Raw genomic sequence first — 21,069 nt, forward strand, 5'->3', positions numbered from 1 at the left:
GAGAGAGAGAGAGAGAGAGAGAGAGGTGCCCTAGGACATAAAATTGCAGCAGGACTAGCCACATCCCAAGAGATTGATTTTGACATGTCTTTAATGTCTAGGACAGTGACACCAGGGCCAAGGTGATTTTGCTATCCTAATGGATCTTGAATTTAGAGGAATCTGAGTATAATGGATATCAACAGAGGCAGCTCATACATATCTCTTTTTCTTTCTCCTTCACAAGATAACTTGCCCATAAATGACATTTTAAAAACTATTTCCCTATGTACCAGGTAATAGTACTGCAGAGGAATACTAGAAGATGTACCTAGATCTTTTGATAGATTGATACCAATCTATCAATGAACACAAATGTCTTTTCATAAGCAATCAGGCCCACTATCTTCAGTGTTACAGTATTTGACTCTATTTTGTTAATATATTTTACACACACACACACACACACACACACACACAGCATCTTCAACTAAACTGAGAGAATAGAGAAAGGTGAGAGTAGAAATAGTGTACCTTAGATAAAGGTTAAAAAGAACAAGGCTATATAAAAGCAGTTGATAAATGTCTCCTGCTGTCGAACTTCTATATTCTCTATTCTCCCATATACCACTGGTGCTTCAAGTTAGTAGCTGCCAATTGTATAAACACAACTTAATACAACATTATGTAATAGCTCTATGGTCAGATAGAGTATCACTGCTTGATACTCCTCTGTGTTGGCATAGAAAGAATACAGGGGGAATGGGGTTTCATTTTGCTTTTCTTTAATCTTCCCTTTCTAAATGCAATCCGCCATGTCCAGATGCATACACCATGGATATGAACATTCATGTATGCTCTTCATGTTGCTATGAATGGGCAAAGCATCTATGTAGACAGTAGGAATAAGAATAATCAAACCAGAGATGTGTAGTTGATCTACAGCCAGGGAGGGATATAAGACTGTATTAGGCAGAAGCTATAGTGAGTACTCAAGTCTCTAGCACATCCTATGATATAACTCAGCTGGGCCTTAGCTAAGCAAGGGAGTCAGTGGAGATGAGACAAGAGAGACAAACTTGGCATACTTTAGTAGTGTGTACTAACTCAAGTAGTCACTCTGAGCCAATACACTTTTATAAGCTAATAATGAGCATGACACATGAACAAAATCATACTTTAATTAAAATAGTGAGGAGACAACCTGGCAGGGAAAGGAAGGGTGACTTTTAATGGAACGGAACTAGAGGCATGAAGCCCAAGAGTATATAGGGAAGAATGTCAATGAGATGAGAGCATACCCTGTTTTTCATCATTTCTAAACATGAAGAATGATCCCTGGCATAAGTCAACAATCACAGAGACTGACACAGTGTGTTACAACATGGACTGAGACAAAAATATACCTGATCTGATGAAAAGCTCAGTGATTGATTATTTCATGACTATTCTGTTCATTCTGTTCAATGATCTGATATTTCAAGTCTTGGAATGACTATTTTTCCAATTACAGAGTTATGGAACAAAGAAAGGAACATATGACACCATATTAAAAAGAAATGTTATATATCAGTCTCTATGTGCTACTTCAGGATGTTCCCATGCTACGCATGGCCTATCCTATTATCTGACTGTGGAACCTAGGAGTTAGAACTCATTATTTGAAAAGGCAGATGGGCAGTCTTAGTTCCCAGGGTGTAAGCTTAGGTTCTGATAGTTAACAAACATTCTAGACATCCCACCCATGAAAAGGTGATTAACGATGAGTTTCATAGTTTTAGCAACATGTCCATTTTTGCACATCATTTTTGTTCTTATTTGTTTTTATTCTAGTTGGAATTACTCTCATAATAGTGGTAAAGATAATTTAATTTATATTATCAGAAATTCAAATTCTCTATGTCTTAGTCAGTGTTCTATTGTTGTAAAGAAACACCATGGACACCATGGCCATAGCAACTCTTATAAAACAAAACATTTAATAAGAGCTTGCTTACAGTTTCAGAAGTCTAGTCCATTATTGACATGATAGGAAACCACAGCTTCTAGGCAATGGTTCTAGAGAGGTAGCTGAGATTTCTATATGGTGATCACCAGGTAAGAGAGAGAGAGAGAGATAGATAGATAGAGAGAGAGAGAGAGAGAGAGAGAGAGAGAGAGAGAGAGAGAGAGAGAGAGAGAGGGGGGCTACCTGGCTTGAACATTTGAAATCTCAAACTTCACCACTAGTGACACACTTCCTCCAAGGCCACACCTCCTAACCTGTCAAGTAACACCACTCCGTAATGACCAAGCATTCAAAATGTACTATGGGGGCCATTCCTATTCAAATCATTATATTTTACATACTGGCCACCATAAGCTTGTGACTATATCATAATGCAAACACGTATTCAGTCTAGCTTCAAAAGTCCACATAGAATATGAAAGTCTCAATCTTGTTTTAAAAGTCCAAAGCTTGAAGTCTCCTCTGAGACTCATGGCAATCTCCTTAACTGTAACCCCATGTCAAACTCCTAACTGTAACCCTCTGTAAAATCAAAATCAAGAGGCATGTCATATGCTTCTAGTGTACAATGGCATAGGATGCACATTATTCTTCAAAAGGGGAGAAAAAGGAGCATGATGAATACCGGACCAAAGCCAGACCAAAACCAGCTGGGAAATGCCACGCTCTGCATCTCCATGTCTGATGCCAAAGAACTGTTCAGATCTCCAACTCCTAGCAGCTTTGCCGACTGAAACACACCTCTCTTTCTTGGGTTGGCTCCACACCCCATTAGCAGCCCTCTTTGTCAGGTATGCCACAACTATGGCATCTCCAATACTTTGTTATCCAATACAACTCAGCCTTCACTTTCAAAGCTTCATACAAAGGCTTTTCTGGGCTGCCATGGAGGGAGATCCCTGACACATGCTTTGCTCTGCAGCCTTTCTTAGCCCTAGAGAGTCCGTAACCCCTTTCTTGTATTCTTTACTCTAAAACCAGAACTAAATATAAGCTGTCAAGTTCCTATGCTTGGTGAGGCTGGAGTATGGCCCCCTCATTCAAATAGATTTTCATTTTCACCAAATTTCTGCTTTGGATGTTTTTCTTCACTACCTAAACTTGTCTGTCCTTGAACTCAGAGATTTTCTTGCTTCTGCCTCCTGAGTGACTGCTAGGATTAAAGGGGTGCTCCACTGTACCCAATCCTAAGATTTTTCTTTAATTCTTTTTCGTAAATCGAAAGCTTAGCTGGGTGGGATTTTGCCCTGAGATCAATACTTTCTTATTACATTAAGGATCAAGTTTTTCTTGAAACTTTTTATCTCTATGAACACCGAACTTAGCTCTATTACAGTTTCTGGTGGTCATTTTCTATTTAAAATGTACATTTTTGTATTTTTCCTTGCTGAGGATGTTTTTTTTTTGTGTGTGTGTGTGTGTGTGTGTGTGTGTGTGCATTACAGACTTTCATAAGAGTCACCACTAATAACCACGCAACAAACTCAGTATACCAGAATGCCCTGAAATCTCCTTTGCCAATACCACTACTCCAAGACTCTTCAATATAGCCTCAGGTATACTTTTCAAACAAGGGCAAAAGTCATCCACGTTCTTCACCAGAATATCACAGGAATGTTATCTAGGCCACATACTAAATTCTTCTCCTTTGAAAGCTCTCGATATATATGCTTATAGTCTATATTGTTCTCATTACCACTGTCTTCCATGCTCCTGCTAGTATGATTCATTAAGCCCCATTTAAGCACTCAAGTGTGTTCCCAATTCCAAGTCCAAAAGTTTATATCAACAAGAACATGGTCGGGGCTATCACAGCAATACCCCAGTCCTTGGTACCAACTTCTGTCTTATTCAGTGTTCTATTTTATCAAGAGACACTATGACAATAGCAACTCTTATAAAGGAAAGCATTTAATTGGGTTGACATCTAAAACCTCTAACAAGGCCACACTTCCTCATTACTGTCAAGTAATGCCACTAGCTAAAGACTCAAATTCAAGTATGTCTCCATTCCTACCACCACATTCTAACCACCACACTGTACTAAAGTGTTAATTAAGGAAGGACAAAAGGGTAATATATAAAGAAAAGCTAAACTGAAAGATTGGGAAGATATTATCAAGCTTGAACTGGCTACTTATTTAATTTTGTAAAAAAAATATTGGTGAAGATAATACTAAATAATATAAGCACATATAGACATGTATACATGGCCATATATACAACAAGGTTAATATCTGTTCCTAAAATAGAAGGACTTATATATTATATAATATTTATGCATATTACCCAATGTAATATTTATAATCTTTATAGATCTGTGCTCATTAGTTTTAACTGTCACATTGACAGTTTTTCTTAAGTAAATATTTATTTCTGTTTTGTGTGCATGAGTGCTTCACCTGCATGTATGTGCACTTCATCTGTGCCTGGTACCCATGGAGGCCAGAAATGAATATCAAATCCTATGGGACTGGAGTTGAAGACAGTTTTGAGCCACTATGTGGATACTGGGTACCTCACTCAGGTTCTTTATAAGAGCAACAAGAGCTTTTAACTGCTGAGCCATCTTTCCAGTTCAGAAGAAAGTCTTAATGAGGAATAATGCAGATTGAGTAGTCCTGTGGTTGTGGCTGTGTGGGATTGTTGTGATTGTTAATTGATTTTGGAAGACCCAGCCCATTGCATGTGGCATCATTTCCTAGGCACAGCACCATGAGCTGTGTAATAGGAAAGAAAGCTATCAGAGAAAGTAACTCTTGACTGTGTACGTGATGCCTTAATTTCCCTCCCTGATTACACCTCACTAATGATTTGTAGCCAGGAACATAAGCCAAATAAACCCTTTCTTTCCTAAGTTGACTTTTGTAAGGATATTTTAACTCACTAGTGGAAATGAAGCTTGAACATTCTGACAAGTGGATTTTATTAATTACTTCTATCTCATAAGTAGGGCTCAAGAAAATTGTCTTTTTCCTAAGTAAACATAGTAGCAGTGATTATTCTAAACAGTTCAGAACAACAAAATATAAAGAATTATTTCCAAAGGAAATAAATGATTCAAGTTAGGTCTGCTTGGTTGAAAGTCTAATTATCCAACTGAATTCAGCTCAATGGCAATAAACGAGTTCAGTCAATCTGTCCATATCTCCTGGATAGAGTGATGTCCGATAGCAGCTAGGAACAAATTGGAATAGGCAGTTTGGCTTGGGGAGTAATTTTGTTGTGAATGTATTTTTCTCTTTCAATTTCTACCAAGATCACCCATATCTAAGTGTATTTTCAGGTTGTAATGTAAACTTGTCATTCTGTTGCAGACCTGATCACTCATTTAGTCAGTTGATTGGCTGTTCATTTACTCATCTGCTATCTGCAGTCACTGTGGTGGACAGTAGAATATAGCAGTGACCCTGACATTCCAGTGAAGGATGCATACAAACAAGCCCTTTCCTGTTGATTGGAAGTAGGTGACAGTATTTGAAGAGTATTTGTTCCATTCAAAGCAAATCGGGTGACTCTGCACAGAATATGATTACCAAAGTATGACATGAAGCAAGAAGAGAATGAGATGAGAGTAAGAACTTATATTTGTTGAAGTACCAGTGACTGTATTAGGTAAGGTCTGAGTACTTCATCTCTGTTTACTATTTAACTCCACCAAGAGCCCTGTGAAATAGAGTTATTACTGGTCTCATTTTGCAGACTAAGAAGTGAAGTCAGAGCCTTTCTACTTATCCTTGGTCCCAGAGATAAGTCACATTATAGATCTTAACTCTGAAGCTTTCTTTCATTCCATTACACCCTGCTGCTTCCTGGGACAATGATGCTCCAGTTTCAGTTTGCAGTCTTAACACAGAGTGGCCAGAACAAAAGCATTTAATCAAGACGGAAATAGATTTTAAGACAGATCATTTCTGCTCAGAGCGATCAATCAATAACACTTGAAATTGAATCAAATACATCCAGAATACACTATGGCTAAGTGTTTAATCTGTGTGTGTCTCAATCTTCTTTTTGTCAAATTGGGGTTAATAATATATTTCTTCTCAGATGAGCTTATGTATATATAGCAGCATGCATAGGAGAATACTAAATGTCCAAACAAGTAGTGTTACTAATTACTAATATTAATATTTGTTTCTGCTGGCTCACTTACTTTCCAGAGCTGACAAACGAGAAAGGATATTATCTGAAGCAATTTTTCATGAATGGAGTTATTAAGTCTGACGAAACGATAGTGCTGAAACTTGGGCATTCTCTTTTTTAAAACTGATTATTTGGTGTCTTAACACTGCATTAGCAAAGAACTCACAGCGCTGATAATTAAAACGCAACTAAATTAAAAGTGAAGTGTTAATAGTAGCAGAATCCATGAGTGTTCTGACTGAGTGATCATTCATGATGAGTTACACACACTGGCTTTGGAAAGCGCAGCTCAGGAATGGCAAAAAAACAAAACCCTCTTGGGAACTGTCTGCCTAATATTAGGATTGTAGGTACTCGATGAAGAAGAAAGAAAATAGATATGATGGTGTGTGTTTCTTCAGGTTCTGGAATTTAATGGAAGTGAATGAGTTAGGTGCCAAGCTAGAGAGAGTATGAAGCCTGAGGCTACACATATGCCACTTAAAGATATTAAGCCTTAAAGCCACCAAATGAACTAATAACTATGGACCAAGTATGATGCATTGTAGACTTCTCATTTCTCATTTTTTTTTCAGATTTAGAAAAAAAAAGTAGTAGAGCAATGAGGTAGGGAAGCTGATGCCTGGTAGCTTCATAGTGCTTACAGAGAAGAGTAGTCTAAGAACAAAAACTCTGCTTGCCTGCAGTGCTGCCCTGATATAATTGTTTTTAGGTCATGGAAATAGTTTGATCCGTAGGCTAGATAACTCTGAGAAAATAATGCAAGCTCAGTTTTCTTGGGGTTCTTTGGGAGCATTGACTTAACCGACTCAGGACAAGTGTGTAAATGGTACATAATTTATATATAACTTTCCATAAGTATTAGTGATGTTGGGTAATATTATTTAAAGCATTCTTGACATGTTGAAACCCAGTAGCACAGAGCATGCATCATAGTTAAACATGGTACTGTTGTTGGGGCACCAGCAACCGGAAGGAAAGGCACAGTCTTCAGGGTCTGGTGAGGTGGCTATAAAAAGTCAGAAAACATAGAGAATACATTTCACAGAACAGACAGAAGGCCACTCAGAAGAGATAATGTTTTCAGAAACAAGGAGGAGAGTAGGCAGAAAAAGCTGTGCAGTTCAATAACCTATTAATGTCTGTCAATCATATTTCCTTCTCTTTGCCTAAAATTTCTGGGGTGTCAGAGAAGGCTGAATTAGTGACAGCTTGTTTCCCTTCCTCCTAGTGTTTGGCTGCTCTGTAAATCTACAGTGTTTTCAAGGCTGAAGTGAGGTACATGGCTGCCTGAGTGATGGACGAAGTGTTCCCTGGCATGTAAGAGAGCAGAGCTGTGAAATATGAGGCTCCAAAGCTGTAGGGAAACATACGAAAGGATTGAAGTTGGACTATAGTCGGAGAGCAGTTGCCTCACATGCCAGGTGCTTTGGGATCAATCTCTAGCACATGAAGAAGAAACAAAGTGAAAGTATAGGACAGTAAGACAGGAAAAGTGTGATGGTGACAGGGGAAGTAGTTGCAGAAGAACACAATCCTTATCACTGAGTGTGTCTGCAAACTTCTCTGTACGCCATTTCTCTGTGATGAGAACATGGTTGTTCTGTGTCCACTACAGGAGTGACACAGCTCAGTCTGCCCTTCCCAGGGATTGTTAGACTGAAGTTGGGTAACTTTTAGTTTCTCTTTATAAACCACATGTGCCTTCTCATTCAGAAATCATGGCAGAGTACAAAACTCTGGGTGCTGGTGACTGTAATATGGACCTACATAAAAAGTAGCCAAGCATCTCCTGAGCTAATGGAAAATGCAGAGTTGTGAAGGCTGGAGCTGGGTCCTGAACTTGACTGTTACAGGATCTTGTGTACAATATCCTATGAACTGAATTGTCTCTGCAGAAATGTTTAGTCAATATTGCTGTGGAAAGTAAGTGAGAAACTCCCCCAGGAGAACAAAATGGGAGGCATTAAGTCTCAGAAGAAAGCAGTCCAGTCAAAGCTTGAGATCTACAAGAGGCAGTAAATCCCAAACCAAAATGGAGGAAAAAGTGTAATGCAAGACACAAATGTGGACATCACCACACAGGCAACTGGGTTCACATTGACTATAGTTAGTAAAGAGCTGGAAACTTTCTGGCACTTAAGTGTTAAGCTCCTATCTGTGTATGACTTCTTACTGTCATGCTATTACCCAGCATACTCATGCTCTAATTAAAACTGCACAGTACTGAGGAATTTAGTGCCCTAACCTCAAGCCTCTGGTACATCTTGTATTTTGTTTGAGGTTGACATATTTGAAAAGATTGTAGAAAGTGAACTTTTTGCTGGGTTCTAACAAAGGAAATGTGCAAGTTTTCTATTAGACTTTTGCTTTGTTTGTTTTGTTTTTCTTCTCTGCCATTGAAGGTCAAAGATTAAATAATTTGATCTTAGACAGATTGATGTTCTAAAGAGTTGATTAAAAAAACTAAAAATATCTATAGACCCTAGATAGTTAGATGTTTTGTTCCATGGGAAAATCAGAATCACACCAGTATAGGGTTCTGTATTAAATTGTATTTTCAGAAGTTTCAAAATTGAAATAAAAAGGACAGTTGTATTTAAAGATGTCTTTACCATCTGTGTCTTGTCATTGGATGCACAATCCATTTCTTTATTTTTGTGTGTTTGTACACATGGGAGGGGATGTGGTGCACTGCCTACGTACATGTGTGCATGTGTGCATGGAAGACAGTGGTCAACATTAAGCTACCTGAACTCTCTCTACCTTCTTTGTTAGGATAGCTTCTCTTACAAAACTTGGAGCTCACCACTTAGCTAGGCTGGCCAGCCAGCTAGCCCCAGGGACCCTCCTTCAGTGCTGCAGTTGTGCATATATGGACCTCAGTCAGCTTTTTCCAGGGATACTGGGGAACTGAACACAGTTGTTTGACCAGTTAAGACACTTCCCTGAAGAGAGAGAGAGAGAGAGAGAGAGAGAGAGAGAGACAGAAAGAGAGAGACAGAAAGAGAGAGACAGAGACAGAGACAGAGACAGACAGAGACAGAGACAGAGACAGAGACAGAGAGACAGACAGAGAGAGACAGACAGAGAGAGAGACAGAGAGACAGACAGACAGAGACAGACAGACAGACAGACAGACAGACAGACAGAGACAGACAGACAGACAGAGACAGACAGATAGAGGTACAGAGACAGACAGAGACAGACAGAGACAGAGACAGAGAATGTGATGTTTTTGTGTATGTGTATGTGTGGAGTCTTTGTATATGTGTGATGTATGAATGCATTTGTATATGTTAGTGTGTCCATGGGTGCCCATACTCAAGTATGTAGAGGCTATTGGTAGAGGCATAGAGAGGTTCTTTTACTACTGTCTGTCATACTCCCTTAACACAGTGTCTTTTACAGAACTGGAAGCTCAGTCTTTTTCAGCTAGGCTGACTAGCTAATGATCTCCCAGGATATTCGTATTTGTTCCTTTCAGTGTAGCCATAACCAGCTGTTACATGGATGCTAAAAGTTTGAACTCAGATGCTCAGGCCTCTATAGCCATTGCTCTTGCTGGCCGAGTCATCTGCTCAGTCCAGAATCTTCTAAAGCACGTCCATGTGGGTTACAATGCCAGACCCGCTGAATCAGTGCCTGAGACTAGGACTCTGGTATTGTACATTTGTACACATCCATGGTAGGCATGCATAGCCATGACTGAGAACTCTGGGGTTTAGAAGTGAAGTTGTTTTCTCTGTATTTTAAATCTGAAATCAGTTTTGTAATGCTCGGAGACTGAAACAGGAAGTTATGGGGTTGTTTTTGTTTTTGTTTTTGTTTTTGTTTTGAATGATAGATTGATGAAGGACAGGCTCTGCTCTAGGTGAGTTTTCCTGGGCCTCTGTCTTGCTTACCTTTAAAAATGTGGCTGGCAGCTGGGCTGTGGTAGCACATGCCTTTAATCCTAGCGCTTGAGAGTCAGAGGCAGGTGGATTTCTGAGTTCGAGGCCAGCCTGGTCTACAGAGTGAGTACCAGGACAGCCAGGACAACACAGAGAAACCCTGTCTTGAAAAACCAAAACCAAACAAACAAACAAAAAAACAAAACACAAAAATTCAAAAATGTGGCTGGCAACTTTTTTTGTTTGCTTTGTTTTGTTTAAGAGAGGGTGGGGGCTAAGAGACAAAGGTAGAGAGACAGAGAGAGTCAGAGAGAGACAAGGAAAGAGATGGAAACAGGGAGACAGGGAAGGGACATAGAGAGATGAGAGTGCATGAGAACTCACTTGTCTAACCATAAAATGCACACCACTTGTTTTCACAAAATGCTTTGTTAGCAGTTTTAAGCCTGTTTCTCACTGTATCTATTGATACACTGAAGAGATTCCATAGCAGTGACCCCAGCCAGAGCTTTCTGACCTGAAGCTGTCAGCACAATACACCATCACCTCACACTTGCAGACATCTGAGTGAATCAGCCAGATCCTGCCAGCCTGTGTGTGGTTTGGGAATTAGAGAGTATGTACATTCCCTTTCAGGCAGAAGATACTCCTGGGATGCTGTTGCTGCTCTGAGTCACATATGCAAACAAAAATCCCAAGGTAGCACTTTACAGTTGAGCCAACACTTCTGCTTCTGCACAGTCACCTGCAATGTAAGCTTGACTGCCTACATTGATGCAGAGTAGGTCAGGAAGTGATGCCTGCAACTTAACTCAAGTTTCAACCAGCAGGGTTTTATCCTCCACCTTGGCCTTGAAACAAATGGCAGTGAGAGAAGTTTGTTCTATATTAGACTAGAGAGGAGACTCAGAAGGTGAGAGTACATACTGCCAAACCTGAGGATCTGAGTTCAAGGCCCTGTAGAGGGAGAGAATCTACTTCCTCAGGTCGAAATAGTTGTACACACATGCACACACACTACACATGCACAGGTACATGCACAGGCACATGCGAACACATACACACACATGAACACATGCATACACCACTAAATAAGTAATTCTTTTACTGTTTTGTACATTGCTGTTTGTTTTCTCAGCCTACATTGGCTGTGACTCTAGTGGTGCACAATGAAAACAAGAAAAAGCACACTAAATATATTTGAAAGTGCATTAGCAGTTACCAGGCTTACCTGAGATCCCATTGGCATGCTCTTTCCATTTGTCATTATGGTACCAAGTACCTGTCCATTGCATCCCTGTATTTATTGGGAAAATGTTTAGAAGAGTTGAAATGAGTTGAAGCTGGCTTTAGACATTATATTCTTTACTTACCTTTTAGCAGTAAGTCTGTGGTCATTATCACTATTTACAATTTTCCCTGAATGCACACCTGATCCTACCACCTACTAATGTGTGGCTTGGGGCTAGCTAATTCCTTGTTTTCAATCTCAAGTTCTTTAGCTGACAGAATTCACACATTACTGTTCTTCAGATGCTAAGTGAAGCCTTATGCGAGAATAATATAGATCCCCATGCTTCACTGTTCTATTTCCTCTAACTATTAATATGATGAAATTGTAATCACATATGTGGTAGGTCTTTTTTTTTTTTTATTTCTCTCTTTGAAAGGAGAAAGGTTAGGTATATTGAGTACTTTTCTGTTGTGATAAAATATTCTTAAAAGCACCTTAGAGCAGAAGAGTGTTTATTTATTTTAGCTGACACTTCCCAAGGTTGTATAGGCTACCATAAGTAGAAAGACATAGCAGTAAAAGCATGGGCTAGCCTGGTAGGTCAGGAAGTAGAGAGAAAATACAGGTTTTGGAGCCAGACTGTAAGAAATCCAAACCCATCTCTAATTGTGTATTTCATCCAGCAGATCTCCACTTCTTATGAGTTCCATTTTCCAAACACCATCATCATCTGGAACCAAGTATTCAAGCACAGTCTATGGCAAACAATTGTCTCATTCAGACTACCAGGGGAAGCTTCTGATTGACGCTTTGAACATTCCTGTTTTCACAAGATCCAGACACATGGAGAAACTGAGATAACCATGTGACTTGAGACACCTTCTCTACCTGTTATACTCCTTCCTAGTTACAGCATGCATATCATGAATGTAGTGATAAATGAAACGCCTGACTACTTCCTGGCTTCATCCTTAAGCCTATTGTCTGAGTCGGGCATGATGCCATAACTATCACCATACAAGCCCTGGCATTCATGAAACATGTACTGACAGACAGTTAAGGCAGAGTGCTCAGTGTCTTGGCTTCTCTATAGTCTTATCTATAATGAGATTGTATAGAACTGTATTTACTAACACTTCCCCTCCAAGAGATCCTAATGTTCAAACCTCTGCAATAAACTGGCTTCCAGATGCTTTTTCTGGACACTTTATACATCTGTGGTTCTAATGTATAATCCCAGACTGGAATGGGTTCTTACTCATCTACACCTCTATGCCTAGGATTTTAGCAGATAATACTGGTTAGAATAATGATGTAGCTTGGTCACCATGAACTGCCTGTTTGCAGCCTCACTCTTCTGTTCCGCTTGTTTCCTCACCCCAGTCGTAACCCCACTCACCTTCACTTGATAAACTACTCTTCAAAACATTTTCCCCTGAATCATATTGTGTTTTATGGGGACCATCTAACTAGGCTGCCACTGATTAATTTTGGTCATTTCCACATTATGATTGTCATTTATTTGCCAATATTAGCATTTAACTGTGCTCATTAACAGATTTTTGCCAATTAGTGCATTAGTGAATGAAACCACACATAACTGTCATGTTAAAATGTAAAGGGAAAACTTTAAAACACTATTAAAATGCCTAAGTTATACTATACATGAAGGAGGGGCCTTCTTAATGTTTAAGATTTTTCTATTCTATAAACATATTTTTATAGTGAGTAACAAATGAGAAGGAGATGCATTTAGTACCTATTGTGTCTGATCCTCAGTAAAGAACTTTTGTTACTGCATTTCATCTTGAAACCAATTTTGGCAGCATTTTGTCATTGGTGGGGGAAGAACACATGAGGCCCCACCTCTCCATGAAGGGTGGTTGGTAGTGGCTGGTTGCTGGGGAAAGATTGTCATTTTCTTCATTAGTGTAGTCAATTAAAAAATAAAAGGAGTCTGTGCTCCCATAAGTAACCTTCCACACATGCTCATACAAACAACCTTAATTAACCTCAGTGGGTCACACAGAGAAAAAGATATGAAAGTGTTAGAGGATATGTGTGTGTGTGTGTGTGTGTGTGTGTGTGTGTGTGTGTGTGTGCGCGCGCGCGCGCAAAGGAAATATTTCTGTGGAAGAAGGAGGGGTGAGAGAAGGTAGTAGGGGTGAGCATGAATAAAGTTCTTTGTGTGCATATATAAAAGCAATAAAGAATAAATATTTTAACATTAGAAAAAATTCTTGAAAGTAAATACAACTTGATAAGAGACATCCTCTAATGCTGGGGGCAGGGGTCATGGTTGGGGATGTTGCTTTCCCATCCACCTGCTGTGCAATAATGGTGAAAGTCTATAACCTTTCTAAATCCAAGGTTTCTATCTGCTAACATATGATTATAGCTCATGTCTGTATTGGGGGTGTATAGAAAGATTTATTGGGGGGGTCTTAATGCCCCCTTTGCTCTCAAATAAATGCAAGAAGTTACTATACTCATTTAACTCATATAGCTCCCAAATAAAAGACACACTATGCTGGGCAGGTTCTGAGCTAATCCTCTATTAATGCCCAGGTAAATGCCCAGTTACTTTCTCGTTTTGGATCCTTCTGCTCCATCCATGTGTGTGCTCCTGGCTGCTCTCTCATCTCATTGTGACCTCATGGTGAATTCTCTTGTTTTCTCCACATGGTCTCCACACTTTCCTTCTCTTTTTGCTCCTCTCTATATACCTGGGACCCTCTCACTGGGATATGATGTCCTGCCTCTACTATCCTCTCCTGCCCAGTCACAGGGTAATCAACTCTTTATTAAACAATCAGAGGTAATGGACAACAAGTTCTCCATAATGTTGAGACCAGAGATACTTGACCTTGCGATCCTCTGTACTGTAACCAGATGTCTAGGTGCAAAAATCAGCATCTGAATATACGGCATATACTTTAAAACCGCCCTAGTATATATGGTTTCTTTAGTGAGAGATGCCATCTGGCATGGCGAAGACCTACAAGGCTAAGTGTGGTTACTCAGTCTCACCATCGTGAATATACTAGAGAACCAGTCACCAACCAGGCTTTTCTTTAGTAATGTAAACAACTAGATTCAGGAGCAAACCATTCTTCTTGGTCTGTCCCAGACACTGCCTAAGCTCAGAATATATTGCCTTTGAGCAAGAAGGTGTGACCTCTGGGTATGATGGTGGGAACAGAAGTGTGACAGGTGTGCCAAGAATGGACAGTGACTTCAGGGCACAGCGGTCTTCACCTCAGGGAACAGTAGCACATGTATTGCTGTTCTCTGGTTTCCATGAAATGGGACAGACGCTTGAGCTGCAAAAGGGAGATCATTCACTTTCCATTTCCACAGTAGAAACAGAATCAATAGCAGCAAAACCTAATTTTTAACCTGTAGGAATTCTAAGTAGAATTAAAGAATATGGGCCTAAAGATTTTGGCATATGACTATAAAGCACATGTACCCATGATCAGTCAAGTGAAACAAGTTTTTATTAGTTTTGTGTTGTCAAAAAGACATCTTTACAGTTGACAAAACAGGCTTGGAGACTATTTTTGAGTATTTTCCCAGAAAATAAAACCAATAACAAGGTATGACAGCTTGTGCTTTGACAGCAGAAAAACTCAGGATCAGGTATGAAGGATTTGGAGTATGATAACATCTATTGTCAGCTTGTGCCATTGGCCATGGATACATTCGGTGACCACCATCACCCTTGGCATTTTCTGTGTACTGACACTTCATTCATGTTTCTTAAAATAGAACAATGATTTTCTAAAACAAAAAGTTAGGGATAAATAATTTCCGTTCAGGCTGGACAAAAAGACAAAGAGATGTCAATAGCTTGCCAGAACAAAAAAACTCTTGTATTTTTGTCATGGAATACCTAGAAATATATTATAAAGGTTCTATAAATTGTGATTTAAGAGTTTACTGGAGATCTTCACTAAATTTTACATGAGAAAACGTGGTTTTTGGTATCCTGGTGGTAAATTACTTTTACTTCTGTTCAGCAGGAAAAAATAATCTCACAATTTACAGCAATTAAGTATCTGATGTATATTTTAGATTAAAATGTTCCTTCCATTTTTCAAACTTAAAGGTTGTTGCATTATTAAAACTAAACTTATATCCTATATGAGCATCCATATGTGTGTGGCAGGGATGGATGAGATGTGGGGCTGGTGCCATGTCATGTCACGGTGTCTGTGTGTAAGTCAGAGAACAACCTTGGGTGTTATTTGAAACAAGATCTTTTTGTTGTATTTCCAATACAAGTGTCAAACTATCTAACTCATGAGGATGCTACAAGTCTCCTGATAGTGCTTTGCATCTTCACGCAGGGATATGCTAGTAGTATTAAATACCCCTGGCTACTGCATCCATGCTTTGACATAGATTCCAAAGATCAGAACTCATATTCTTACTCTCATATAGCAAATGCTGCTCACAAGGCTATCTTCCCAGCCCTGGATCTACTTCTGATTTCATGTTTTCTTTAAAAGAGTTACCTCCATCTGCAATGTGGAGGGGCCACAATGAAATAACTTCTAATCTTAGTTATTTCAAATAGCAAAGGCTTAACTCCTATCCATGCTACAGGTATCATCATAAGCTATTTAGAACAGAGTCTAAGAATTCCCACCTAAAGGTTTTTATGAATTCATATGAAAACAATGTTGGGCAATTAAATCCTGACTTTTCTCTCTTCTAACCAAGTAAATATGATGCATACCTTCTCATGTTTTTCATGTTTAACTGGCCAGCAGCTGTCACATTTTCTTACCTGAGTTAAAGGAGGCCAGAAACATGGTGGTTGTATCATTTGGCTGGGTGGCAGAAAGACGTATTTGTTAAACTGCTAATGACTAATGGAAAAGGTATCCTGTTGCCTCTATTTCCTATTGAGACTATAAAAGCAATATGAATCCATGCAATTATAAAACTCAGCTAGACTGAAAATATATTTTTATAACATTATGAACAGGTGAAAAATTAAAAAAAATTGAATCTAAAAAATATGATATTAAGTTTATCCAGCAAATAATATTGTTCCTATTTGAAAAATGAAATCTATATTTTAACATTTGTGTAGAACCAAGAGATATATAGATAGACAGACAGACAATAGATATGGATAGTAAATAGATAGATAGATAGAAAGATAGATGAGGGTGAGGGAAAAATGGATGATTTATAGAAAGGACTGTTACATAAATCACCAAAAACACTGCCTTGGCTGGAGAGATAGCTTAATGGTAAGGTACTTGTTTTACAAGCATAGTGATTGGTGTTTGATCCCCAGAACATAGGCCACAAATTCTAGACAAGCTGATCCCAAGGCACCTTTAATTCCACAGTTGGGGAGGTAGATCTTTGAGCCCCACTGGCCACCCACCCTAGCCTGTATGGTAAGTTGCCAGCCAGTGAGATACCGTGTCTCAAGGAAAGGCGAAAGGTACCAGAGACACATCACCTGGGATTATCCTCTGATATCCGCATGTGTATATACAACATGTATGTGCAACACACAGAGACACAAGCACACACAGCCATACACAAATATTTTTTAAATGCTGGATTTTTTTTTCATATATGAGACTGTCATTTAAGAATGTTGCATTAAAAGAAAACTGTTTTTCCCCCCTTAGGAAAACATAAACATTGATGAAGCTTCAAGATGCCTGGTCAAGCACATACTTGCAAATGAGTGTGACCTCATAGAGTCTATAGAACCGGACACTGTGAAGCCCCACCTCACATCTCCCAAGGTTGTCAGCTGCTCTGGCTGTGCAAAATCCTAGAAGGCTGCTCTGCTGGCATATGACAGAAAGAACCCATGGCCCTCATTAATCGTGCTTCAGATTTTCCTTATTACCATTTTGGGTAAGCATCAGGATAGGGAAGCACATGTGACAAGCCAAAGATATATGACTGTATGTTTCCTGTCAAAGAGGAACAGCAAATGTTCTTTATGTGTTTTCCCGCCCCGTCAGCACAGTGTTTACAAGCTTTTAAAATATTAGTCTGCTGCAATATGCTGTTTTATCACTGAGCAAAGTCACTCAGGGACACAGTCAGCTCTGCTATTCCTTCCTTTAAATCAACAAAGGTTTCTAGTCTTCTTGCGAAGAGGAATAACAGAGCAAGGCAGAGGTCAAGCTAAGTGCGGGGATTTGTCTTGCCCTGGTGTGTCTTTGTTCAGGTATCAATTTGTTCCCAGGTGGTCTGATAGGTCTATTAAATAGAAATGCTATTTTCTCCATTCATGGCAGACCTTAGGTTTGTCTGTGATGTTTCTCTTCAGAGTCGTGTGCACAGGCAGCCTGGGCTTTTGTTGTCACTTGCTGTGCCCTGAAAGCTGGTTTAACTGAAAACTGTATGGAAAGATCTGCCCCCTGTATGTGCCTTTCTTTCAGCTTCCTCTGACTCAAGCTGTGGGACTGCTCTGGATATGTAAGACATATTATATATATTTTTCACAAGTGAAAAATAAAACATTAAAAATGCTGTTTCCCTATTTCTGACATTGCCTTCTTTCTTAGTACTGTGGGTTTCTTTTGACAATAACAACCATGTTTCTCAAAATGCATTTCTACATTTGATTTGAGAAAGGAGGTAAGGCATTGCAATGAGTGCATTCCATCTGCACCAGCTGTTTCATTCAGTATTTAGGTCAAGGAAATAATCAGTGTTTATACATTTTTGATTAATTATGGAAACATACCTTCATTCATTCTGACCAAGAAGGTGGCAAAGCATTGAATATCAAAACAAACAATGGACCTTATGGTTAAATGTTGTAGGTGGGTAACATTTTTAATATAACTATTTTCCTTTGATATTCATAGTATACTCACAACGACTTCAGCTTTTACAACATATATTTTGTCATAGTCCCTTGACATTTATTGTTTCTGTAAGCTCCACACCCACATATTAGTGTTGTGCTTCTTTTTCCCATAGCATGTACCCTTATCCCTGATGCAGTTGACCCATGAGGCAAATAGTCCTGAAACATCTAGGAATTCATCTTTCTTGAATCAGCTTTCACCCATAAGAACAAGAATTAACTATCAGTGCTCCCCAAATTTCTTTTTACTTGCAAGGGATAATTCCAAGACATGTTCTGTGTAATGTTCCTAGTGGTACTAAGTACCTTGTAATTTTACAGTGGTAATTTTCCATTCGATTCATCCCAAATTATTTTCTTATTCCTCTGGTGATATTCTCTGGTTAACCTTTCAAATAAACTACATTTGTGCAAATACAGTTCTTATGAGGAAGGCAACCTAAGTTTGCTAAGACAGAGGTGAACCTAGGGGTTAGATCCTTAGTATAAGATGCCTAAAATCGAATCACTTACAATAAGGCACAGTTAGGATGGATTCAATGCTCCTGAACAAATCTGTTAGCAGTAGTACCAAGTTGCTAAAATTCTCATGAGGTGGATAGAGAACAGATCAGCAGTAAATATGATTCTGTCAAACTCAAGCTTTTGCACACCAAAGGATACAATCATCAACATGAAGAGATGAGCTACAGAATGCAAGAGGAATGTTCATTCACTGATAAAAATCAATATAAAAATAAATATGGATTCTAAAAACTCAATGTCAACAATAATAATCTAATAAAAATGATCTGAAGATGCTCTTCCAATGATGAAATATCAATGGCCACAACTCTATGAAAAATAAATGTGGAACATTGCTGGCCACTAGAAATAGCCAAAGCTAAACCACAACGTGATGTAATTGTACTCTAATTGGAATAGCTAGCCACACAAAAGGAAATTAAGAAACGCTGGTGAAAAAAAAGAAAATGAAACTCATATTGATAGGAATAAAATTAATATAACAGCAATGATAAACAAAGATCGCATTGAAATCTGGAAATGTATCTACTACATGGTTCAGCCACACATTTCTTGATCTATACACAAAAGGAAATGAAGTAGCTTATTTTCAAGCAAGTATCTACACTGGTGTTCTGCAGTATAGTAAGGTTATTATAGTCCACATGTTCATGAAAAACTAAGATATATCTTCCAATTGTCCAAATGTGACAAAAAGATATAAACGTTAATTTAATTGTAAATAATACTATGTGTTTGTATCCAAATACTTTAATGTAGCACATGTATATACTTATCATTTACTACTTTAAAAGAAGTTTTTAAAACAGATGAAGTAAACTCTGAAGAAGAAAAAAATATAGAGTCAGATCAATCTGAACTTTCAGGGAATGTAGAGTACAAGTTGTGTCTTATAAATACCAGAAGGATCCTGGGAATCATTTCAACCTTATTGTGTTGAGATGATAGAGTAAATAGAATTGAGAATGTATGTTTAAGACCAGATAATTGAGAATCTGATCATGAAAGCACTACTTCATGGTTCAATTTTTAACATTCTGGAAAATCTACCTGTAGTAGACATTAATATGCTCCTAGGTATCTACTTGAAATTGACAATGATATCAGCCCCAAACAAAATTATATGAAAATGCCCAGAATTGCTTCAGCAAAGAAAAATAGGGAATGTGAATTAAGTACTTATTTTGAATAGTTGAATAATTGATCAGTTGGAGTGTAGAATACACACCTTTCACTAAAGCAATAAGGATTTTCCAGAAGAGAAAAGGGGCAGGGAAGAAGAGACCACATCAATGAAAAGCTGGATACTCACTTTTTCAGTATACCACATGTAATTAAATAAATATGTGGGTGTATTTTAGCAGGAATGCAATATATGTAGTTGAGGTATAAGAAGTACTAAAATGATGCTATGGACACCTCAGACTGAATGATAAAATCTGGAGTGGATCTTCTTCCCTCAATGAGAAATTCGAAATATGTGCTTCTCCTTGCTTCCCCAGATTTCTAGACAACTGGGAGTCTTGATATTTTCCCACTGAATACAGGAAGGGTTCCAAGTAGCATCAGCAAGCTTAATTAGTTCTGAATACTTATGCTAAGAGGTCAGCATGAAGGAAAGATACTTAATACAGAAGAGTAACTCATCATGATGGTCAAGGGGAGATAGGATTGCTGAAAACAAGTAGGTCACAGAGGCATATGTGTAGAGTTCTGGGCTCAGTGGGATTCTTTTGCTACTTCCACGCATAGTAACAGCTTGCTAGAGTAATTGTAGTATCACATTTGTAAGGGTAAGCAAGAATTCACGTTCATGGGGGTAAAATCTGACTTATCCCGCCATATGAGAACCTTGATCTAGAAGCAACTGAGTCAAGGGAATGAGAATAGTAGAATATAATCATGAACATCAGTTATGATCTCAAAGATTAACCACAAAAACATAAGATAACAGATTGTTCCACTGGCCCTCTCTTAAGTAGTCTCTCCTCCCCACCCTGCCCTGTGCCTTTTTAAGATTCTAGTAGCTTCATAAACTGGCTTGTGGGTCCTTAAGGGGGCCACATATTAATTTAAAAACAAATACCTCATGAATCCAGTGTGTTTCTGGCTGCACTCAACCTGTGCTATATCTCATGTAGGTCTTATTGTGGCCTTAATTCTGTACATAAAACACATGCACTTTGCACTGGGTATATTATGTCACCACATGTTACGTGAAGCACTTTGGTTTAGATTGGAGATTACTGTGTGCTGTCAATTGCATTGTTTTTCTTGTACATAAAGAGTTTTTTCCTCTTACAGAAGCATAGCAGCATAATGCTGTAAAATGAAAACTTTTAATATTTTTCTGCTGTGTCTTGGCCTGTTCATGTTAAATAAATATTTGAACTATTTGAATGGAATTGTGTTGGGATGCTTG

The 21,069-nt window shown here is 38.6% G+C and overlaps 1 protein-coding gene across 1 annotated transcript in view; it reads left to right on the forward strand.

The window, feature by feature from the left end:
* Positions 1-17,789, forward strand: part of Rab38 (RAB38, member RAS oncogene family) — a 70,599-nt gene extending 52,810 nt beyond the window's left edge. The window contains exon 3 of the mRNA XM_031387275.1: positions 16,921-17,789. Coding sequence (XP_031243135.1) covers positions 16,921-17,073 — 153 coding nt within the window. The 3' untranslated portion in view covers positions 17,074-17,789. The remainder of the gene's footprint in view (positions 1-16,920) is intronic.
* Positions 17,790-21,069: the final 3,280 nt, after the last annotated feature.

Source organism: Mastomys coucha, unplaced genomic scaffold, assembly GCF_008632895.1.
Source record: "Mastomys coucha isolate ucsf_1 unplaced genomic scaffold, UCSF_Mcou_1 pScaffold21, whole genome shotgun sequence".
Classification (NCBI taxonomy): Eukaryota; Metazoa; Chordata; class Mammalia; order Rodentia; family Muridae; genus Mastomys; species Mastomys coucha.